A 25433-nucleotide genomic window follows, 5' to 3' on the forward strand; every position below is an offset into this window, starting at 1 on the left:
AGACAAAGATCTAAACTAAGGTCGAAACCCTATTTTACTGAAAACCTTTTTTTTTAAATTGCTGAAATAGATGTATATTTTATATACATTTAATTATAGCTGCGAGGGAGTCACTGGGGAATTTCAGTAGGCTGAAATGAACCTTATATGGAGGTGCATATTTTAAAAGCAACTATACAAAAATGGATCAATAAACTAAAATGCAAAATAATTGAATTGATTATCAAAAATAAACACCAATTTCTCTAATCTGGTCAGCAGTTTTCAACCGGGAAGAAAATGCCTATCTTATAAACCTTCTTAGTTTCAAAGATATTAACCCGAGAATGATGAATATACTATAGAAATGTTTATGACATTACATACACGGATCTCTAAAATGCATTTCAAAGAATGGATACGTAAGTATTTAGTTAAACTCGAATTCGTTGTATTCAAGATAAAGTCTATAAATTGACAGGAAGCTAGGCACATCATGGGCGACAGGTACTTGTTAAAAAGTGAAAGGACGCGATGGAGAAATATAACGTGCTGAAAAGAGAGCCGTGTCAGCAACGTGGTTTCTAATTGAAACCAACAACTTGGATAAAGAAATGCAAGTTGGTCAAGTCTGAAGCTTGACGCCAACTGGATGTGGCGGTGGGATGTGAGGCCAGAAATGACAGGACGAGTTAAAATTTAAAAAAAAACGGATTGAATAATGATTCTCAAAATATACTACCATAAGATTTTAAAATCATAAGTGATAGGAGCAGAATTAGGCCATTCGGCCCATCAAGTCCACTCCGCCATTCAAACATGGCTGATCTATATCTCACTCCTAACCCCATTCTCCTGCCTTCTCCTCCCCATAACCCCTGACACCCCCTTACTAATCAATTTGACTACACCCGAACTAATTTTACAAAATTTTCAGTCATAATCGAAAGGATAACGGCTAAATTTTCCCCATGGAGTGTTTATTTCAATTATTTCATATAGCTGATAGTCTTGTATCAAAAATAGATGGCTTTTGTTTTGCTCAATCTAATTTGTTAACCTCCTAACCTTCAAAGTAAGATCCTTTTTGTGGTTTAAAAATGTCAACGTGTTTAAGTATTTCCAAGCGCCCTGTCTGAGACCGAAGCATCGCGCAATACTGATTCTTGTCTACTGATAATTTCGTTACTTTTCGGAAATATCACATTGGCTGGGGGGAAAACCCCCCACAGAACTGTCAAGAACACCACTCCATGGGTCGCATGCTTCCTTCCGTATGAGCTCGAATTTAATATCCCTGCAACAGCACAGGGAACCCGCCCCATTAGACAAGTCTCTCACTTCCCATGCTTGTTTCAAAACATCCTCTATCCCCAGTTAGACACAAAATGCCGCGGGACAGGCAGAATCTCTGGAGAGAAGGAATGGGTGACGTTTCGGGTCGAGACCCTTCTTCAGACCTCCGAACCGAAACGTCATCCATTCCTTCTCTCCAGATTTTTTGCCTGTCCCACTGAGATACTCCTGCATTTTGTGTCTATCTTCGGTGTAAACTAGCATCTGCAGTTCCTTCCTACGGATCCCTCCATCCTTTCCTCGGGATATTTTCCTCCCCGTTTCTTTCCTCCATCTGAACTGTGTAGAAAAGCCTAAATCCTTCCCTTAAAATCGGAGGAGATGATTGAGTTCCAGGCGTTTTAATTCCTGCTAAAATTAGCCCCTGTACGAAGGAACTGCAGATGGTGGTTTACACCGAAGACAGACACAAAATGCTGGAATAACTCAACGGGTCAGGCAGCATCTGTGAGGAGAAGGAATGGGTGTTGTTTCGGGTCCAGGCCCTTCTTAAGACAGTGTCAGGCACTGTGTTCCCAATTCTGTTGCAAATCCCTTCAGATAGACACAAAATGCTGTAGTAACTCAGCGGGACAGGCAGCATCTCTGGATAGAAAGAATGGGTGACGTTCGGGTCGAAACCCTTCTTCAGACTGTCAGGGGAGAGGGAATTACAGAGATAAGGAATTGTAAGAGATCAAAAGAGATACAGATCAAGAAATGTGCAGGAAAGAACTGCAGATGCTGGTTTAATAATAATAATAATAATAATAAATTTTATTTATGGGCGCCTTTCAAGAGTCTCAAGGACACCTTACAAAAATTTAGCAGGTAGAGGAAAAACATGTAAGGGGAATGAAATAAATAGTAGAGACATGACTAGTACACAAAGTAAAGACAGAATTCAATTCAAAACACAATATGAGGCAATTAATGCACAGATGAAAAGGGAGGGGGACATAGGGCTAAGGATAGGCAGAGGTGAAGAGATGGGTCTTGAGGCGGGACTGGAAGATGGTGAGGGACACGGAATTGCGGATCAGTTGGGGGAGGGAGTTCCAGCGCCTGGGAGCTGCCCTGGAGAAGGCTCTGTCCCCAAAACTGGGGAGGTTGGACTTGTGGATGGAGAGGAGACCGGCTGATGTGGATCTGAGGGACCGTGAGGGTTGGTAGGGAAAGAGGAGGTCAGTGAGATATGGGGGGGGGCAGATGGTGGAGGGCTTTGTAGGTGAGGATAAGGAACCTTTTTTACCCCGAGCTGGATACAAAATGCTGGAGTAACTCAGCTGGATAGGCAGCATCTGTGGAGAGAAGGAATGGGTGATGTTTAGGGTCGAGACCCTTCTTCAGACAGTGTCAGGCAAAGATCATCGTTGGTGTCAAGAAGACACCACGTCCCCAATCCTGTTGCAAATCCCCGCTGTTTGTTTCCAGCGCCTGTCTGTCAAGCGCGTTGTCCCCGCCTCCACCCCCACCACATGCGCCGTCCAATTTGCGGGGTGGGTTAGGGGCGGGGCTTCAGCGGCCGGGGCGGAGCATGCGCAGTGAGGGCGGGAGTGCTGCTCGCGGAGGACGGTTGGAGCTTCGCGAGGCGACGACGACGGAGGAGGAGGAGGGGCTGCTGCAGCTGCAGCTGCACGGCGGCAGATCTGTGTGCGGCATCGGCAGAGGAAGCCGACGTACACTCGCCGTGTGTGTGTGTATATAGTGGCGGGCCCCTACCTCTTGCTCCCGTCCCACCCACTACTCCTTGAAGTCCCTACAGAGCGGAGTGCTGGGCCTGCGAGCGTGTTGTCCGCTGCCCGGGTTTGACAGCTTGTGCGGTGCAGCAGCAGAGCAGAGCAGCAGAGCAGCAGTCTCCAGCCATACTTGCAGCACCGACCCTCGCAGAGCAAGCAACGCAGGCAGAAGAGAAGGGATCTATCTCCCCTGTCGCTGCTCCCTCCATGTCTCACCAACGTGCCACCGTGTGAAGTTTTCTTAGGTGAGTCCCTTTATTCACGTGGTTCATTTGATTAGCATTGGAATGAAAACCTTGACACATTCCTTAATAGTATGTATGCACATGCTGTTTGCGATGCACCTAAGCTGAACGTGGGGCTGGGAGAACAGTGTGTAAGAGTAACTTGCATCTAAGCCGAAGTGTGTGCGAGCCGTTTGCATGCATTTGCCCATCAGTTAATAATTTCGTGCAGGGAGGAACTGCAGATGCTGGTTTGCACCGAAGACAGTGCAACAAACTGGAGTAACTCAGCGGATCAGGCAGCATCTCTGGAGAAACCTTTCTTCAGACTAATAATTTCAACAGTTTTGACAACTATTGGAGGTGGTTCGTAAGACTTCAAAGATGTCTAAATTGGTTTTAGGGTCTCCACACCTGAAGTGTGGCTTACATCAATGTCTTGAATTAACATAAATATGAATCAATGGCACTAATTCCTGCTGCCCCAATTTGAGTTGTTGTGTCAACACTGAGTTTCATAGTTTTATGATTTGATGATTACTTGGCATTTACTTGGAAATTGGTCACTTGGGATTAGTAGGTGTCAATTTGTATTAATTGTTTGGAATATCATTTTGGAAGTAACGATCAGTGTTTTCACTTTTCTTAAATTGTAGTCTGAGTGTCCAGGTTTGCTGTCCAACTGACCCTAAATATTATCTCATCCAGGCCAGATACACTGCAAATGAAATGAGGAGGACTTGCCATTACTGTTTTCAGGTGGTCCAGTTATATTTTCCCCCTGGCATTGGCTTTTCTTTAAATATGTAGATTGAGAAGTTAGTGTACTGCATGGTCTGAGATAAACTACTTTCATATTCTCAACATGTCCAAAGCACTTTAGGGCCTCTAGTCCCATGTGATACAACACCTATTATGATTTGATTACTTCAGGTACTTAAACTAGTAATGAGAAAATGTAATTTGTTGCAGAAAAGATATTGACAGGGCATAAAAATTGGATTTTGTTTCCTTCCGAAAGAAATAATTGAATGTACAATCTTTTGACTCGGGTTGGATTGCTATAAATGAGCTAAGACTTTTGAAAAGTTTTTTTTTTTTAATGGGCAGAACTGTTGCTTAGTGAACCCTTAAGTACCAGATACATTTCTCTAATTTTTGAAGTACACAAGTGTTGTGCTGTGATTATGAAAGTTGGATTATCCAAGTTGCAATTCGACTGCGTCCTAAACATAGAGAAACCGAATGAAGTGCTCTAATCCATTAAGTAACATTATGACAAAGTGCTCATTGGATACCATTTCCCTGTGCTTGTTTTATGGTTGCTAATAAAACAGATTTTTTTTAAAGTGTAAACTACTTTGTGAGAGTAGGTGATGTGATTGGATTAGAGATGCTGTGCAGAACAAAATTCCAAGGGACCTGTGAAATGTGCTGTGTTGAATTAGATCCAACATGGTTCAATTTTGTTTTGTGTTATAAAACTCAAGAGGGCAATGTTAAGGCAAAGGTCCTAGCTTTAGTGTACAGAAACGTGCAGCAAGAGAGAACAAAAATACCTCTCTCATTCTGGCACATCATTGCCAAAATGTTTTAGGAAGGATCAAACCACTTTAAATATTTGTTGATGCTCTCAATGTAATAGATTTCAGGTGGTGTAGGCATATTGGAATTGTCTGATGCAGTGTAGCAAATCAGTTATAAGTTCATAAATTCATAAGGCATAGAAGCAGAATTAAGTCATTCGGCCCGTCGTGATTATCCCACCATTCCATCATGGCTCAACAATCTTTCCCTTTCTTCGCATTCTCCTAACTTCTCCCCCTAATCTTTGATGCCCTTACTAATCTGAAAGGCCTGGATAGAGTGGAGTGGAGTGAATGTGGAGAGGATGTTTCCACTGAAGATAGACACAAAATGCTGGAGTAACTCAGTCGGACAGGCAGCATCTCTGGAGAAAAGGAATGGGTGACATTTTCGATCGAGACACTTCAGGATGTTTCCATTAGTGGGAGAGGCTAGGACCAGAGGCCATAGCCTCAGAATAATAGGACGTGCCTTTAGAAAGGAGATGAGGAGGACTTTTTTAGTCGGAGGATGTTGAATCTATGGAATTCATTACCACAGTCGGCGGTGGAGGCCAAGTCAATAGATATTTTTAAGGCAGAGATTGAAAGATTCTTGATTAGTAAAGGTGATGGGGATTATAGGGAGAGGCAAATGAGGGAAAAATAGATTAGCCATGATTGAGTGGAGTGGTCTTGATGGGCCGAATGGCCTAATTCTGCTAGAACATGAACTAATCAAGAGTTATGGATCACAATTATACTGCATCTGTTCACTTTTGACTATCTGTGAATCGTGATGTGCAGCTGGTTATGCCCTCCTTCATGGTAATGTTGATTGGCACTAAGATCAGTGTCAAAGAAGCACATTGGATTGTATGGAAAAACGGATTTCCCTGGGCAGTCATTTCTTAGCACAAGCTGGGAACGGCTTTATTTTCAATGGGAGCCAGTTATTCCACCATTCTTTTGTGCATCTTAAGCTGCTTTGCAGCAGCGCAAAAATGGATTGTATAATAAATTGACTACAAATCTTACTAGTTATTTTTGTTATCTTCAATTTATAATGCTGTCAAAAATTCTGCTGCAATATTGTTTAAAAGAAGACTGCCAAATTTGGACTGGAGGCAATGAATATGTGAAAATAAGGAGTGGATTGGTATTTTGTACCTTATAAGTTTGCCAGTTCTCAGTCAGCTGTTCACTGGAATGTACATTGGATACCTCTTGCTTGGCTCCCTGTGATGAGGTTCATAAAAGGGTGCTATTTTAATAGAAGGATTTTGCAAAGTTTTGGTTTACTCTTCTGATTAAATAATTATGTAAATTTAAATTACACTACGGCATGGCATTTCATGTCATTGTGGTTTAATGACTATCCCGGCTGATTCCCATACCAACAACCATATATTATACTTTTCATAAAAACAAAAGCACTTTTAAATTGGCCACGAGTTCCAGTGCTGTGGGTGCCATCTGCTGGTAATAGTTTTTTTTTTCCTGTGAACTAAGCAATACCTTGGAAATTATAGTTAAATTGATGAAATGGGTATGAGCATTTGTAATGATTACTTTGCAGTGCCCACATCAACAAGTTGCAGGCAATCTGAAATGTTCCTTTGTAACTTCCCGCTGATCCGTTTAGACAGTAAATTTAAATATTAATTGTTGTAAATGAGCAATTTTAAGTTCCAATGCATTGTAAAACTTTTATGATCCATTTACATTTTATTCACATCCAAAGAGTGAGTTCAGAAAGATATTCTGAATTTTTTGTTAATGAAACTTTTCCATTTTAAGAGAATGCTAGTCGCACATTTAATCATGATGTAATAGGACATCAGGGGTTCAGACCTATGTTCTTTGTTTTTTAGTGGTTGGACATATGTTTTATATTAGTTCTGTGGCAGCTGTGTGTTCGTGTCAGATTTGGAGAAAATAACTTTCTGCGATGCTTTTGTTTGTTTTTCATCTGTGCTTTTCAATTTTAAAAAAGCTTTTGTTTTTCATGACAAGAACTGGAAAAGATTTTCAGGTTTGAGATGCACAATAGGGTTGTAAAATTTGACAATGGGATAACAAACAGTTTTAACTAATTATATGATTCAAAAATGCGTAACAGATCAAATGTGGGATGTCTGATCCTCCTTCCAAAATTTAGCCTGACCCACATAGTTATCTTAATTTATTCAATTCATGATCAATCGATCAATTAAAACCACAATTTTGCTTGAGATGACCACATGATACAATTAACCAAAGGCTAGCCAAAAAAAACAATAAAGAGATTTACAGTATAGCCAGTGTGTGCTGCACAGGCATTCAATACTGATGTTACCTCAGTGGAATTTTTCCCATTTTTATCAATGTACAACAAAATTGAAGTTAGTATGCAAAATAAATCTCAGTATTAATTTATATTGTTAAGATAACTCAAAAGTCAGATTTTTTTACGCTAGCCTAACTCTGCTGCAAGCTTGCAGAATCATGAAATGTTCTCAAGAAAGAGTTCGGTAGAAACGGCCTACAATTGATCCCATTCTCTTCAGAACCACTGGTTACTTCTATCTGCCCTGGGTAGTTGGTTTTCCACATTTTATTAGCACAGTGTTCACTCTTTAAATTATTATTTACACCTAAATACAGGGCTCGAAATTAGCGGTTGCCCGGGTGCCACTGACCACTCAAAGCGCCGCTGGGCAAATTAAACACCGAGTCATTTTGCCCGGCTTGGCAACCAGACACTGGTTTGTACCGAAGATAGACACAAAAAACTGGAGTAACTCCGCGGGTCAGGCAGCATCTCTGGAGAAAAGGAACACAACGTTTTGTGTCGGCAGTGACGGCTGTATTGCGTGGGAAAGATACTAGGTGCGGGGTGAGGAAGGGTCAGAGCGAATGACGGGCCCCGAACAGTAGCAGCAGCGGCCGCGATAGCGGCTCCATCTCCTCCTCCTCCTGCACCCCGCCCGCCATAATCGCGGCTGCTGCTTGCAAACCCGCTAACGGCGCTTTCAAAACAAACCCTCCCGCACGCCGAGGCCGAGTGGAGGGAGGGAGAGGGCGATGGAGCCGCTATCGCGGCCGTTCCCCCCCCATTCATCCTGCGCTGATCTTCCCCCCCCCCCCCATCCATCCTGCACTGATCCTCCCATTCAAGAAGAATGGGGGGAACAGTCTGAAGAAGGGTCTCGACCCGAAACGTTGCCAATTTCTTTCGCTCCATAGATGCTGCCTCACCCGCTGAGTTTCTCCAGCACCTTTGTCTACCCCTATCCATCCCGTACTGAACCCCCCCATTCAAGACCACTGACACCCCTCGTGCTCTCCCCTCACAATTTTATCTACTCCAACCAACATTTACTAATTCACCTACCTCAATCCATCCATTCTGCACCGACTGCCTTCTAACCCCCCCCCCCCCCCCCCCCCCCCCCGCCATCTATCCACCCCGCACTGATTCACACACACCCCCCTCCCTGACCCAATTGAGCTGGAAATGTCGTCAGAGCGAACATTGACTGTTTGATAACAGAATGCAATCAAATGTGTTTTAATTCCCAATGTTATTATCTGTTTTAATCCATAAAGATGGATTAATTAAATTGTGAACACGTGAAACATTAAAACTGCAGTGTTCGATTGTCACTGCTACCATTAACACGTTATTACAGAATTCATTTTAACGGCAAATCAATGCTCTTAATATGGAGTATCAGTACTGTAGTTATTTAATGAGCAACATTCACAACTATACGTACGCATATATGTTACCATGGTCCAGGATTTATTGACACAGGTTGATCATACGCTGAATAATCCAACCACATTTTAGTTTGGAAGTGGAAAGAACTAATAGAAATTGCATTAATTGCAATGTGTAGAAAGAGTTGAGATACTGTCTTATAATTTTGCTGCATGTCATTGTGGGATATATCATGTCTTGATTGGTGAATATGTTTAGTTTGTGACTTTATTTGAAGCAGAAATAATATGTGAATGCTTCATTGAGTATAATTCCGACTGGTAACTATGCACTTCGTCTGACACATTATAGCACGCGTCATGACCTTCTAAACTGTCATTTGGCAACCTAAAAAGCTGCCAAGGTTACCCAGCTGGCAACAGGGAAAAAAAAGTTAAGCGAGAGCCCTGAAGTACTTATAAATGGTCTGACAACTCTTATCTTTTAATTTAGAAATGTTTGTTTTTAATTGCTTCTTTATATTTGCTGACATTTATGGCAGGATGCGTGAAGTAACGAAAGAGTTTAAATTTACCTTTGTACTAACCAATACTGAATTGCTGAGATTAACAATTTGCATGCTTAGTTTGCGGATGATGGTCTTGAATTACATGCAGTTACATGCAGGACCTCATGTTCTCACTTTTTATGAACATTTGGCAAGAAGGAACATTAAAAGAAAATTACAAAATTCTAGGTGGCAGCAAGTTAAATTCATGACTGGCAGCCCCAGTGTGGTGCTGAAAGAATGCTGTTTTATTCAAGATACTGTCTTGGTGTGGAGACATCAAAGTGTGACTGCTCCTGACTGTACAAGTATCCTCAAACAATCCAGTGTTATTTGAACAAGAGCAGGAAATTCTCTTGGTGTACTTTTTAACATTCCTTCCTTTGCAAGCACTACCAAAACCAAACTAACTATGGAACTCAGCTGTTTTGTTTGCATAGTTTTGGAGATGCAGTGTGGAAACAGGCCATTCGGTCCACTGCATCCATATTAACCGTTCACTCCGTACACTGTTCTATCCTACGCACAGGCCAATTTACCGAAGCCAATTCGCCTACAAACCTGCATATTTTTGGAATGTGGGAGGAAAACTGAGCACCCAGAGTAAACTTGTGTGGTCACTGAGAACGTACAAACTCCATACAGACAGCACAGGATTGAACCTGTGTCTCTGGCGCTGTAAGGCAGCAACTCTACCGTTGCGTCACTGTGCTGCTAAATAGATGGCAGTGACCATGAATAACTGAATATAAAATACTGCAAGATATTTTGATAAGATGTGATAAATACTGTTTCAATGCTGCTATTTTGTAACTATTTACTGGACTGGCCTGATATATTTTAACTCCTAACTGAATTTAAAAAAGTCCATTATTGGATCAGGTAGTTTTGGAGGATGGGATAAAGATTAGATGGTAAAAGAAAAAGGGAGTAGAATGGATAGTGCTCAAGGAAGGAAGTGGATGCAAAGAGGTCAGAGATGTCTGACCGCCAATCCTTCCTTAGCACCTATAATACGGTACTTCATTTGCAGGTTTAGATTTAACTTTAAATTCATGAAGGGAGTTTTATGGCAAATCATCAAAAGCTTGGTTAAAGTGGTAGGAAGGTGTAGAATATGTGCTGAGCAATTTGATGAAAGGGAATAGGAAAACAATGCTGGTCAGGCAGCAACTGGTGAGAGTAAAATTAAATTTAATTGTTCCGATGCTGGTGCACGTGACAATTAAACATTCTTGACGCCTGACTATTGACCTGTCTTTGTAGATTAATCACTTGTATCCTAATATAAATCCTAATAGCCTAGTAAATATACACACAGGAAAAGCTGGTTATCTGAAATTGTTGAATTCATTATTGAGTCCCAAGGGCTGATTTGTGCCTAGTTGGAAGATGAGATGATGTTCCTCGAACCTGCATTAGGTTTATTGGGACAGTGAGCAGTGAGACGGAAAATTGAAATGACAGATTAACCAGTGGAACGAATGGGTGTTTGAGTTTAGTTTATTGAGTTTAGTTTATTGTCACGTGTACCGAGGTAAGCTAACCAGTCAGCGGAAAGAAGATACATTATTTCAATTGAGTCATCAACAGTGTACAAATACACGATAAAGGGAATAACGTGAATAACGTTTAGTGCAAGATAAAGTCCAGTAAAGCTTGTTCAAAGATGGTCGGAGGGTCTCCAATTAGGTAGATAGTAGCTCCGTACTATTCTCTAGTTATTGGCAGGATGGTTTAGTTGCCTGGTAACAGCTACAACTATTCATCCACTTTTCCACAAACGCTTCATCCAAATTGGAGCATTGAATGCAAGGCATTAGATTAGAAGTGCAAGAGAATTGCTGCCTCTCGACAAGGATTGTTTGGGCTCCTTGAGGTGGGAAGGGATGTCACCTCCACGTGTCTCCTGTTTCAGTTTAACCAGTGGATTATTCTCTCTGACTCCTTGATTCACTCTACCAACTCCACGAGAACTTGCTTTCCTTCTCACAGTACCTTCCATGCAAACTGCAGTCGGCACAACAGCTGCCCTTTTACCCATTCACTTTCCACCATATTTTTAATGGGATATGGCCATGAATTGTGGTGTATAGCTGAATGTTTCTGCTTGTTGAAACTTTTATTTATATTTCGGCATTTCTGCGAATTCAACAGGAAACCATGGAACTATTAGTGTGTTTGTGGTCTGTTGCCGTTTGGGGATGGGATTAAGTCTCCATTTCAGATCTCTAAGGCAGTCAAAATTGTGCTCTGTAACTCAGTGTGAGGCCATGGTTATTATCCTCAATCTATTCAGGGTTCTGATTACTTTCTCTACTTTCTAATCACAATATACATTAATGATTTAGATGAAGGGATTAAAAGTAACGTTAGTAAATTTTCAGATGACACAAAGCTGGGTGGCAGTGTGAACTGTGAGGAGGATGCTATGAGGATGCAGGGTGACTTGGACAGGTTGGGTCAGTGGGCAGATGCATGGCAGATGCAGTTTAATGTGGATAAGTGTGAGGTTATCCACTTTGGTGGCAAAAACAGGAAGGCAGATTATTATCTAAATGGAGTCAAGTTGGGAAAAGGGGGAGTACGACGGGATCTGGGGGTCCTTGTTCATCAGTCAGTGAAAGTAAGCATGCAGGTACAGCCGAATGGCCTACTCGAATGGGCCGAATGGCCTACTCCGGCATTTATTCACTATTGTCTATGTAATATTTTTAAAGAAAATAAGCTGATCTTGCACGTCCATTCAAAGATTGTTTGCTGTCATTTCATGCAAAATCTGAAACTCTGACTACAGCATTTTGAAATGAACAAACAAAAATTTAGAAGTTTGGCCAGGATGATTTTTGGATTGGACTTGCAAAGCGCGTTCATTATTGGTTGAATTCTTTCATAACTCCCACTTGCAATTCAAGCCTGGTGAAGGCTTCTGAAACATCATCAGTACTTGGATGAAGACTGCGTATTTGCATTGTTATGTGTTAATTTAAATTTATTTGTAAAATGTTTTACACCAAATATTTTTGGTTGTTACCGAAATTAGAACATGCACTTCATAACGCGTTGGTCTATTACATGTTCTTCTCAGATGTGACAGTCCGTCAGTGAGTAGTGAATTATTATGGTCAGCAAATATAATATATCCTTCAAATAGGATTTTAGTTTTAATGCAGTTACAAATGAATCACTTAACGTTTCATTTTGTCCATTTCCCCTTCAGGCTTGCGAAGGAGGAGAGAAAGATCAGAATTTGTATTCCAATCTATCTTACTGAGAAAGATAGCTACACTGGTGAAAATCTGACCCATTGCAAGAGGTTTTTTTTGGCCACATTTGAAGATAACATATCTCCAGAGGGACGCAGAACCTATCACAGCATTGTATTCTAAACATGACTTCAAATGGAATTCAAACACTATTGCTCTTCGTGTTGATGTGTGGAGTGTCTGCAGGTGAGTTCCTTTGAATAGAGTTTAAAACCCTAGCATGTCTTCACTTTTGCAGATTGTGGCTGATTGCCGAGTGGGATGGAGCATTTAAGCTATGAGGAAAGTGGTGAGGCTCGGTCCATTTTCCTTGGAGCAGATGCGGTTGGGAGATGACAGGATTGAGGTATATAATGTTGAGAATTATAGATAGAGTAGATGGCAAGGACCTTTCTCCTTGAAGGTAAATTAAACTAGGGGATACAAATTTAGGGTAAGACATTGGGGAGATATCAGTGATTTCACCCAGAGAGGGTGGAATTTAAAACCTGAATATTGCAGTGTGCAAGAGATCAGTAGAAGCAGAGTTCCATTGAAGATATATCCAGACAAGCACTTGAATGTCTTGGGCATACAGGACCACAGGTCAAGTGCTGGACGATGGTATTGACTGGTCAGTGTGGACACGGTGAGCTGAAGGGCTTTCTTCCATGCCGTACAACACTATATTTATCTTGTAGAACCTTAACAGTATTAACTCCTTCTCTTACTGCCATTTAGACTTGCTTTCCTATCTCAATGTTCTGACTTTAAAATCCAACCTTCATGCCATTAGTCACCACTTGCCAAATGAACCGTGTACATTTCCAGTACAGGAGGAGGATATTTAGCTCTCAGTGCTTATATTAGGATGTTTATAAAATAGGTCTTAATTCCTGCTTTTGCACTCTTTCCTTAGTTTTGTATACTTTAAAAAAATATTTATCATTTATTTCTTTAAACTAACTAACTGGTTTGCCAAATGGATTATCACTGTTAAATCTGCCCTTGTGTATTATTGGAGAAAAAGATCCTGGTGTATTGTAATTTGGACTAATTTATGCATGGAAGAATAATATTGGAAAGAAAGGAAAGTAATATAACTAAATGGACACAAGTGCTGGAATGAATCGGCGGGTCAGGCAGCGTCCCTGGAGAAAATGGATAGGTGATGTTTTAGGTCAAGACCCTTCTTCACACTTCAATCTGAAGATGGATCTCAACCCAAAACGCCATATTCTTGAGAGATGTGGCCTGACCCTCTGAGTTACTCCAGCACATTGTCTCCTTTTGTGTATTAACCAGAATCTGCAGTTCCTTATTTTTAATGTAACTAAATAAAAGGTACATGGCTACAGAATGATGAATGATAATGAATAGAATTTAGAAAATAAGGTGCAAAAGAAAAAGCATGAAGTTGACAAAATAAGAGAATTGAGCACCAAGGAAAATGATTAGAGGGGGAACAGAAACTAAAGGACTGAGGTGAATTATATGATTGATAAAGTAGTATTTGATCAATATCTTGGATATTTTGGGAATTTTTTACGTTGGTCTTTGGTTTTGTTTTTAGCTTGAAAACACAATTACAGAAAACATCTGCAATAAATTTGGTATATTTTAGTATTTTGAAAAATCAATAGATTATTGTTTACTAGAAACTTATTATGTGGGCGATCCCACCCAGTAGGAGCCTCATAACCAATTTTTTGTGGACTTTAGAAAATTGTCATAGCCATGCTATACATAATTTCATTACGGATGGCCTATTCAACAACTAACTCAGAACTAGATTTGGATATTTTTGTGTATGAATTGGTGCAAATAGAGCTTGCTGAAGTGCTGACTTTTATTTATTTTAATAATTCCTCTCACCCACTTCTTTCCGTTCTAGGCACAAGGCGTTTTGGTACTATGCTAGCAATGGTGCCAAGATAAGCATATGTTAGCAAAGGCTTGTATTTGAATTCTGATGACCTACAGTGTAGCATGAAGCATGTTAATGTGCTTTGCTACTGTTTCTTGCTTGCAGTGATCGTGCTGTCTGTACTTAAAAAAAAAAAAAAGGAAAAAAAACCTGTGGCAGAACAAAATTTATATTTACATTGTTTGGTGTTGAATGCACACAAATCCACGTCAAATCCCTTCTGTAAGAAAAAACAGAGAATGGGGTGAACGTGTTAATGACCAAAACCACAGGTTTAAACTTGAACTAGAAAACTCCTATGTCAATGTACTTTTGGTGTGTGATGGAGGAGTGGGACTTGGTGTGGGAATAGATACATACGGTTGCATTTTTAAACAAGCTGAGAGCATTTATTAAAAAAAAGTGAATGCAAAGTCAGTAATAAGATGATTAAAATCTGTAGATGACAAAACAAAGGTGAGGAATTGATGGGGCACTCCATTGGCTACATCCTTCCAACTGAAAAAGACCCATTTAGTCATATTGCATAGAAAACAGTCCATCTTCAGTCTATGTTAACATGGTTCCCACAATACCATGAGCTCCTAAACTTGTACATCAGTCACTTAGTGGCACCTTGTCAAATCCTTTGGAAAATCCAAGTAGGCTACATGTACAGTTTCCATCTATTGACTCTACTTGTTATTATCTTAAGAACTAGCACATTTATAAACATGATTTACCATTCATTAACCTAATTAAAGCTAGGTTGACCTGGTTTGATTCCATTAAACGTCTCAGAATGACTGGCTACTCTTATAGATTCCTACATTTTGCCAAAATCAGATGTTAAGATAGGAGATTACAAAAAAGATCTCAAAGTTAATCACTTGCTTTTTGTCTTCCTCTCTTAAACAATTGAGTCACATTTGAGATTTTCTAATCTGCTGGTACCTCCTCTGTTCGCTTGGAGCTATTGGTTGAAGTTTTTAGGAAATTTGCCATCTCGCTAGTCCCTTTCTTTTAAGCTCTAGCATGTTAGCTTCGGTACCTGGTGACATGTCTGCCTTCAGTCCCAAGGTTGATGCATTGAGTATAAACTTGGGAAACCATGTTGCAGATGGATTAAACTTTGATTAGGTGGCATTGAGAATTCTGGTTGCTGCATTGCAGGATGGATATGAAGGCTTTGGAGCAGTTGTAAAATAAGTTCACCAGGATGTTGGCTGCATTTGAGGGTATTGGCTATAAGGGGAGGTAGGACAAACTAGGATTGTTTATTTTCTGGAGCATCAGAGGCGGTGGGCTGTTCTGATCATAAGAGCCACAGAGTATGCGCCCAGAAACTATTTCTGAGGATGGAAATGTCAAATTCTAGATTGAATGTGACAAGGGGAAAGTTGAAAAGACATATGATCGGCAAGTTTTTTTTTACACCGAATGGTGGTGCCAAGGGAGGTGGTGGAAGCAGATGCAAAAGCAACATTTAAAAGGCATTTAGATGGGCATAAGAGTAGATGGGATGGAAGGATATGCAGACAGCTGGGATTGGTTTAAACTGGCGTCCTTGTCAGAACAGCCACTGTGGCCCAAAAGACTTGTTCCTGTCCCGTCCGTTGTTTGCTTAACAAATGAGTAGTAAGATTCTGATTTGGGTTTATCGTTTAGATTTTGTAGCCAAATTTAAACATACTTTGTTTTGATTAGTTTTTTCCAACCAGATGCTACAGAATCAAGGCATTATGATTGTGCCAGATTAACTGTATATAGTAATACAAGTTGAATTATATGTAACCACAGAGAAAAACAAGTGCTGTTTATATATTTGGCTTTGGTTTCCACAAGTTAAGTTTGGGACCTAACTGTAGAGTTGTCACAGAGTTGACGTGGAAAAGCTTTTCCCACTGAGAGTAGGGAAGATTCAAACAAGGGGACATGACTTGAGAATTAAGGGACTGAAGTTTAGGGGTAACATGAGGGGGAACTTCTTTACTCAGAGAGTGGTAGCTGTGTGGAATGAGCTTCCAGTGAAGGTGGTGGAGGCAGGTTCGTTTTTATCATTTAAAAATAAATTGGATAGTTATATGGATGGGAAAGGAATGGAGGGTTATGGTCTGAGCGCAGGTATATGGGACCTAGGGGAGATTATGTGTTCGGCACGGACTAGAGGGGTCGAGATGGCCTGTTTCTGTGCTGTAATTGTTATATGGTTATATGGTTATATGCACAGTTCAAAATATTAGCATAAGTATTATATGTTATTTTCGGCATCTGTTATGTAAAACTGATGGAAATCACTATAGATTTGGTTCATAATATTTTTATATCAATAATGCTTTAAGTTTTTTGTGATATTGGTGTCTGTACTATACTCCAGTTGTATTCTTGCTGACTTTGGTGCCTTCCCACACAGTGGGGAACTTTGATTCTGCTGTGTGGGGATGTTTTATGTCAAACCCTATAGTGTGTTGTGTCCCTTATTTTTATTGTATGGCTGTATGGGAATTTCATTTCACTGTGCCATCTGGCACATGTGATGAATAAATCTATCTTGTATCTTGTATCTTCTGAACACCAAGGATTGAACAGTTTTGCTTTTAAACAGAATTAAACTGAATTTAAAAAGAAAATAGGTACAATTTTGAAAGATCAAGGAATTAAGGGCTGTGGAAGACAGGTACAGAATAGATGGAGCCTGGGAGAGATCAGCCATGATCATATTGAATGGTGGAGCAGGCTTGAGGAGCTGAGTGGCCTCCCTCCTCCCCTATTGGCACTATAGGTCTCCTTTTTCATCTTTAGCCTTCATCACTTAGTCCACGTCTACCAATTAAACCCCACTCCTCCCCCCTTGCTTGCCAGGCTTTGTCCTGTCCCTGCCTTTCTCTTCCAACTTTCTCTCTCCCCCCCCTCCCACTGCAATTGGACTGAAGAAAGGTCCCAACTTAAAACATCACCTGTTCATTCCCTCCACAGATGCTGTCTGACGTACTGAGTTCCTGCATTTTTGTATTCAAATCAAGTCAAGAGAGTTTATTGTCATGTGTCCCAGATAGGACAATGAAATTGTTGCTTGCTGCAGCACAACAGAATATTGTAAGCATAAATACAGAACAGTTCAGTGTGTCTATATAGCATAGACCATATATATACACATAAAAAAACAGATAAAGTGCAATAGGCTGTTATAGTTCAGAGTTTGTTTGATGGCGAGTTTAATAGCCTGATGGCTGTGGGGAAGAAGCTGTTCTTGAACCTGGATGTACCAGATTTCAGGCTTCTGCACCTTCTACCTGATGGCAACGGAGAGATGAGTGTGTGGCCAGGATAGTGTGGGTCCTTGATGATGTTGGCAGCCTTTTAGAGGCAGCGACTGCGATAGATCCCTTCGATGGTGGGGAGGTCAGAGCCGATGATGGACTGGGCAGTGGTCACAACTTTTTGCTTTCTTTTCCGCTCCCGGAAGCTCAAGTTGCCGAACCAAGCTACAATGCAACCAGTCAGCACGCTCTCTACTCTGCACCTGTAGAAGTTCAAGATAGTCCTCTTTGACATACCGATTCAAGATTTTGTTCAAGATTCTTTGTCTCTACTCCTGCTCCTATTCTCTCTTCCTGAAATTTGGAACATAACAATGTTTGTCTAAACTAGATTAAACTATCTTGGTAAAGCTTAAGTCTCAAAGAGTGTTTGATCATCAATCTGTTGGTGGTAATGAGCAATATTAAAGTTTTGATATTTCTTAGTGGTTACTTGTAACCATGCAGGAATTTGAAAATACAAAATTAAAAATATAAATGTAGGTATTGTACATTATTTGCAAATCAAAATAATTTGATTGGATTGCCTTTTGTGTCTCATGTTTCTATTCAAATGAGAAACGAACAGCTTAGGTGAAACATTGCATTGTCAGTTATATGTTTCTTGCAAATTAATTAATTGGAGGAGCTATCTTCAGAATGACATCAATAATGTTAAGGCAGTATTGAATTATTTCAAGTTGAATAGTGAAAACTGAATTTGCTTTTCATTTGTAAGCGTTTGCAATGTGGGCACTCGCTACATATTGGATTAGTGTCTCCAGTCAATACTTTTAAGAACTTGGTCTATTCTATTCTTGCGATTTGGACTAGAATATTCATGAAGTATAAGGACTAGAATATTCATGAAGTTTTTGAAAAATAGACACAATTCACGTCAGATGCTGGAATGCTGCGTAGAACACAAAATGCTGGAGTAACTCAGTGGTTAAGGCAGCATCTTTGGAGAGAGTCACAAATTGCTGGAGAAACTCAGCGGGTCAAGCAGCATCTCTGGGGGAAAAAAGTGGCATTTTGTGTCGGTGCCCTTTTGCAGTAGCTCTGGAGGACATGAATAGGTGATGTTTTGGGTCTGGACCCTTCAGACCCAAAACACCATCTATCCATGTGCTCCCGAGTTGCTGCCTGATCCACTGAGTTACTCCAGCACTTTGTGTTCTGTTTGAATGGGAAACAATTTTATGTTTTTTCTACATAAATATTAGCTGAGATACTGACCTTTTTTTGAGATACTTTGGTCAATCGTGGAATATGGATATCACTGGTGAAGCAGACTTCTATTGTTCTTTATTGCCTCATTTTGGTGCAACTGTGTGGATTGCTAAGCTGAAACAAAATGGTGAAATTAGCCATATGTAGACAGACAACTTTATTGAAAGAATTGTATTAGTTTTTTTTGTTGCTAAAACGGAATTATTCATGCATACCACTGCAGGAGTATAATATGAGGAATCTGAGGGTGCCTGTCTGATATATGGGACATTTACTTGGGAAGAAGCTCTACCCATGTCTCTGAACATGTATTAAAAGATTGCAAAAAAAAACCACAGAAGAGCAAAGCAATTTCAGCTGTCTTGTTAGTGCTGAGGTTTCTTCAGTTCTATTCATGAAAGTGTCATCCTGGCTTAATGCAAATGCCAAGGTTACAGTTCTGTGAGTACTGAGCCATGCATCGAGTGTGCCTTATTGACGGAGTCCGTTTCTTCCCCATCCCCACTGATCCTTTTATCATAAGACTAAAAGGCACAAATTACCCAAACCCGTGAATGGGGTGGACCACAAAAGTAAATAAAAAATATTGTGCATTACTTTCCCAGACTTTTACTTTTCCTTTAAAAACTTCAGTGACTTGACGTTAGTCTTGTCAACTTAAGTGACTTGACAAGATACCCTCTCATCCTTCTCAACTTATTAGAATTTCGATTTTCCACCTCCCCTCTTATGATAAACCCACCCCATTCTCAGAACTGTCGACAAGCAATCTGCCATTGAAGATTGCCAAGTTTACGAAGCCTTCTCCCCCTGTCTTGTACCAAGAGTGGTACAACAAAAAAGGGTACTAACCTGGATAAGCTACACACAAGCTATACAAGTCGACAAGAAATTAATGTTTATGGCGCCATTGCTTCACTACCTGTTGGCTGTTTAATTGGCCACCACTCTTCATAGGAATGCTGAACTTGTAAAAAGTGTTAATTATGTAGGACTACTGATTAATTAGCTGAAGGCAGTAATATGTGGGAGGTTCCTTCCTCATGTTTGACGTAATTTGGTTTTGTTGAGTCTAGGGTCAATATTAATGCATGAATCATTGTACCACTGCCTTTTCTTCCACATGACTTGACTATGGAACTTAATAATCCCAGTAATTATGATCTAAGAGTCTGAGATGTTCAAAAAATGAGATGTTATGATTGTGATGATCCTTTGTTATTGCTTGAAGTCTGTGGACCAGTTTTTCCAATTTATACAGAAGTTGTCAGATGTTGTTGAGGATGTTGCAGGGTTGTTGGGGCATAGTGTGCCTTTGCCATGCCTGTTTCCAGTGTGAAGTTTATTGGCAGTTGAACATCACATACGTTCCTGTGAATCTGTAGTTGAATTTAGGCCAGACCAGATGTAACCAGCACATTTCCTTCCTTTTGAGGGATGTTCAATGGCGAACAGCCTTTCATGATGGGGTTTTATTTAACCATATTTAGCAATTATTTAGCTCTATTTGTAACTTGTTTTGTGCACTTTTATAACCACCTTTGCCAGATGTTATTTGGATCAACTTTACTGAGCATTGAGTGTACTGAAATAGACTAGTTTATCTTTGGATTTGAATGGCTAGCATTTAGACGTGGGTTTGTTTATACCTTTCTTGTGTGACCTTTGTGGGGATATTGGTTGTGGATGAATTTAATATAATGTAAAGTGTTGTCAAACTTTTATCTTCTCCAAGCAGCTGTTGCTGCCTGTGTAATCCTGCCTACACGAGAAGGGAGCAGACAAATGTAATTTTAAACACTGAACCATTCATCACATGATTAATTTGTGTTTTTATTTTTTTTAAATCCTGTAAAAATCCAAGTGAGACTTATGTTCTGTTTTCCTTCCCATTTCCTTCTTCATTGATTAATCTAATTTATTTTCCTCTTAAACACTCAAAGCACATATTTTTACACGTGTAACAAGATGACAACTGGAAAAGTATTATTCTTCATTGACAGGTTGTTCACACAAAATGATCAGATGAATCTTCATTTATCTAATTTAACAAATCTTCATTTACTTTGGCAATTTAAGGTGCATTGTTTCATGTAGCAGCACATGATATTGCTTCAGTGAGTTATTTTAATGTTAAACATTTGTGCTGCAAAATTATAATCCTTCTAAAATTATTTTATTTTCACACTCTTTTAAAGAATCCAATGCAAAAACAGACAGTGGATGCAAGTTACAAAGTACCTCAATCTTGCCCATTGATTACTACTTTGTGGAGTCTTAAGAATAACACTACAGAAAGAGGCATTATGTCTGTACTAGTGCTGGTTCTTTAATTGAAGCTATCAATGCTAATCCTATTTCTGTAACCTTTACTTTTCTCTTCAACCTATTACCCAATTATTTTTAAATGATGTAGATCTGCTTTGGTTGCTACTTATGGAGAGCATTTTGTGTTGAAAAAGCCTCTGATTGCAAACATTTCTTCTGATATATTTCTCCTTTGTTCTTCTCACGGTAATCCAAGATCGACCCATTTACATCCACTGTGCCATTTTAGTTGTCAACCAGTGGAACAAGAGTTAACTATTTGCACTCTCAACATCTTTCATAATATTAAACAATTTTTGGATGTCCCTGCAATTTCTTTCCATTTAAACTTCATACCTTTCACCTGTGAACTTTAATCATTTATTTCTAATTATATTCATTTCTGAGCATTTGTATGCGTTTGCAGTTGTCTGTCACCCAATTGATAACGGAATGCCCAGAATTATATATGATGTTCCTATCTTGTCTATTTTATAAATTTAACATAATTTTAATCTCATGAATGGGGATGGCTGAGCAGAAGATCTGTTCCAGCCACAGTTTGATGGAATTTGAAGGTCCCATAAACATGTCAGGGCACAGATGATAAGCTGGTGTCAAAGATGAGCATATTGCAATACATCAAGGAAGGGAAACCCAAAATTCATACAAAATGTTGGGAGTAACCCAGCGGGTCAGGCAGCATCTCTGGAGAGAAGGAATGGGTGACGTTTCGGGTCGAGACCCTTCTTCAGACTGATGTCAGGGGAGGGGGCGGGATTGGATTCCCCATTCATTTCATCGGGAATTCTCAGCCAGAACAGTAAAATTGTTTTCCTTTATAGTTTTGTTTAATGTTTTGATTTGTAAATACCGTAACATTTTTTAATTAAGTGGTTGCAGCTTACACATGTTCAGTGGTTGCAAGACCCATGGCCAGCTTGCCATTTTCTGTACACTCTGGTGCTGGTGCAATGATCCAGCAGCTCTTGAGTGATTTTTTTTTTGTTTGTTATCACTCATTTTTGTTATATCTTAAACAGGACATTTTTATTGGGGGGTCTCGAAAGGATGACTTGTAATACTAGTGTCCCAAGCATGGAAATACCACAGATCACACAAGGTGAATGGTAGTGACCATATAATTACATGGTGCAGGCCTGGTAGGATAGTAATGCATGCTGTCTCAATGCCAGAGGTTTGCTGTCAGCCCCAGATTTTAAAAATGCACTGAAATCTGTTTTAGTATTATCAAAATTTCTTGTATAAACACGTATTCTGTTACACTTGGGTTGCCTCTAAATTGCTCCATGTTCTGGTTCACAGTTTGCGCAGTGGTAATGTCTGCAACCATATATTTGACTGAAAATGAACTATTCTGTTGATTCGTGATCTACAAGATTTGGAAAATTAATATGTACTGAATGTCAGGACATGTCTTTTTGATGGTAATCAGTTCTTTGCCTTTTGAAGTAGTCGCTATTTGCAAAGGAACTAAATCGGATTTTATTATGCTAAGAGCTTAGAGCTATTATTCTCCTCAAGAGGCTGATGATGTGAAGTGAATGAACTTTTCAGATAAACAAAGCTAAACAGTTGCCATAGCAAATTTTGAACTCTGTCTGATGAGAGACATTTTTCACCAGTTGAGTGCAAAAAAGAATAAGATTAGCTAGCTACTTTTGGTTAGTGTTTATTATTGCATTTTGGTTTCTTAATATGATCAAAGTTCTTTATTACAAAATTTACAGCTGTTTATATTAATACATTACTTTTTTCATGTTGGATGAAGAATTTAAAATGTTCTCTTGTAAACTATGTTAATTATTAGCTCCATGGCCGTGACAGCATTAGTTTGAAACGCTGTTAAATTTATTTCATTAAATGTAAAGACTTTCATTAACTCAGGCAGCATTATGCTGTGCAAGAACTTACACTTGCTAATATATTAGTGTTCGGCACGGACTAGAAGGGCCGAGATGGATTGTTTCCGTGCTGTAATTGTTATATGGTTATAGTGAGTTCTATAAAATTCATTATTGTGATTTGGAAACCATAATGCTAAATGATCACATTCCCAATCACTCGGCTTTCATGCTTGCCTTTAACAGACAAGTTGGGGCAGTCCTTAACTAGGCCAGTTGAGTGCTTTATGTGAACGAGGGAAAGGTTGACAGGACTGGGCCTGTCCAATAGTTGCAATCCATTTTATTTAGAAACGGAATTGATGTTTGGAAACGTTCGTGCTGGAGTTATAAATGTGGCAGGTGTGGGAACATGAAAGGACAGGAAATGGAGCGTGACTGAGCTCTATCTTGGAATCTGACACATTATTTAACTGGGGATCATTATCCCGTGATTTTAATTAACAGAAATGTATTGAATTTTAGATTGAATTCAATTGAAACAGATGGAGTTTTCCAGATTATTTTCCAGAAAAGCTTGCCGTACACCTCCTTAATGGTGCAGCGCCAATACTTTCTGTAAATAAACAATTACATTTCTCTTATAAATTCTAATCTATTTTGAATATGGACCAATGCTCTGAAAGCTCTCTACTTTTTTTTAGTTACTCTCTCTCATTTTTGTCCACCTCTTCATGAATCTCTTTTAGGCTCCCTGCCAATTCCCTACATGTGTCCCAAGGATATCCTCAGTACAAGAATCGAGAGTGTTTAATAGTCATATGTACTGATAATGGAACAATACATTTTGTGATTGATATTATTAATCTCTTGCGTGCAAACTTATTAAATGACTTTTGCTTGATCTGGAGAAATTCGCCTTGTGCCATGCTCGCAATTCGTTCAAAGGTTTCAACTAGATTTGTCAGACAAGTCTGTGCTGGCTCATTGATCAACTAAGAAATTTGTTCAAGCTTTTAGTTACATCATTGACCAAACTGACAGGTCTGTAATTATATGTAGTAAAGAACTGCAGATGCTGGTTTTAATCGAAGGTAGACACAAAATGCTGGAGTAACTCAGCGGGATAGGCAGCATCTCTGGAGAGAAGGAATGGGAGATGTTTCGGGTCGAGACCGGAAGCGTTAACCATTCCTTCTTCTCCAGAGATGCTGCCTGTCCCCCTGAGTTACTCCAGCATTTTGTGTCTATGTCTGTAATTATCAAGTTTCTCCCTTTTTTCTCTTTAAAATAATGGAATAACACTTAATGCTTTTTAATACTAAGGCGAAGTCCTGAATCTATTTACGTGTTGCATATTCCCTCGCCTATTTCTGAGTTTATTAGATTCTGGAGATGTGTTAATCCTACATTGTTCTTTTCCACAATTAAAAACAAGTGAAATATATACAATTACATTGCCCACATTTATGCTGTTGACTACATTTAGAGTTAATTTACACCACTGGTATTTTATATACACACAATATTTTCCTGTTAGCTTTGACATATTATTTCTTGCATGTTTTTTGGCACAGGAGGAGATTATTTGATCCATCAAGTTCATACTGTATCTATGCAGTAGCGTCCAGTTAGTTGCATTCTCTACTCTCCCCACCTCCTCCTCCAATTCCTGCAAATACATTTTGTCTCAAATTACTATCTAGCTCCCTCTCAGAAGGCCCTTGTTGACTGTTTCTATTTTAAAAGATTTTCCTTGTACCTCCCCTGAATGTATTGCCCATAACTTTAAGTCGGTGTTCCCCCTTTCCTTAAACCATCCATCCTGAGGACTACTGTTTACCCTAACTAAATCTGAAATTATCTTATACACATCTAAAATATGTTGTCAACCATCTTTGCTTCAGGGAGGATATTCAATGTTTTCTGTCTTGCCATGTCGCTGAAGTCCCTCATTCTTAGAACCAATCTAATAATTGAAGTTTCTCATGTTTTGAAACATATAAGATTATTAAGGGTTTGGACACGCTAGAGGAAGGGAACAAGTTCCCGATGTTGGGGGAGTCCAGAACCAGGGGCCACAGTTTAAGAATAAGGGGTAAACCATTTAGAACTGAGATGAAGAAAAATATTTTCACACAGAGGGTTGTGAATCTGTGGAATTCTCTCCCTCAGAAGGCAGTGGAGGCCAATTCTCTGGATGCTTTCAAGAGAGCATCAGATAGAGCTCTTAAAGATAGCGGAGTCAGGGGAAATGGGGAGAAGGCAGGAACGGGTTACTGATTGTGGATGATCAGCCATGATCACTATGAATGGCGGTGATGGCTCGAAGGGCCGAATTGGCCTACTCCTGCACCTATTGTCATAGATTAATGCATTCTCTTGCAGTAAACATGACTATTCTGAAATCTCCTGAGGAATGGAGCACGGTGTGAATGCACTTTGCTTTGTCAATTCTTGCAAAATAAAATCATTTGATTGAA

The 25433-nt window shown here is 39.7% G+C and overlaps 1 protein-coding gene across 3 annotated transcripts in view; it reads left to right on the top strand.

The window, feature by feature from the left end:
* The window catches only part of tgfbr3 (transforming growth factor beta receptor 3), a 116259-nt gene that overhangs the window by 6476 nt on the left and 84350 nt on the right, over positions 1-25433 (top strand). For all 3 annotated transcript variants that reach the window (XM_033028964.1, XM_033028965.1, XM_033028963.1), the window contains exon 2: positions 12316-12547. In XM_033028964.1, the coding sequence (XP_032884855.1) occupies positions 12487-12547 (61 nt within the window). In that variant the 5' untranslated portion in view covers positions 12316-12486. The remainder of the gene's footprint in view (positions 1-12315; positions 12548-25433) is intronic.

This window comes from Amblyraja radiata, chromosome 10 (assembly GCF_010909765.2).
Source record: "Amblyraja radiata isolate CabotCenter1 chromosome 10, sAmbRad1.1.pri, whole genome shotgun sequence".
NCBI classification, from domain to species: Eukaryota; Metazoa; Chordata; class Chondrichthyes; order Rajiformes; family Rajidae; genus Amblyraja; species Amblyraja radiata.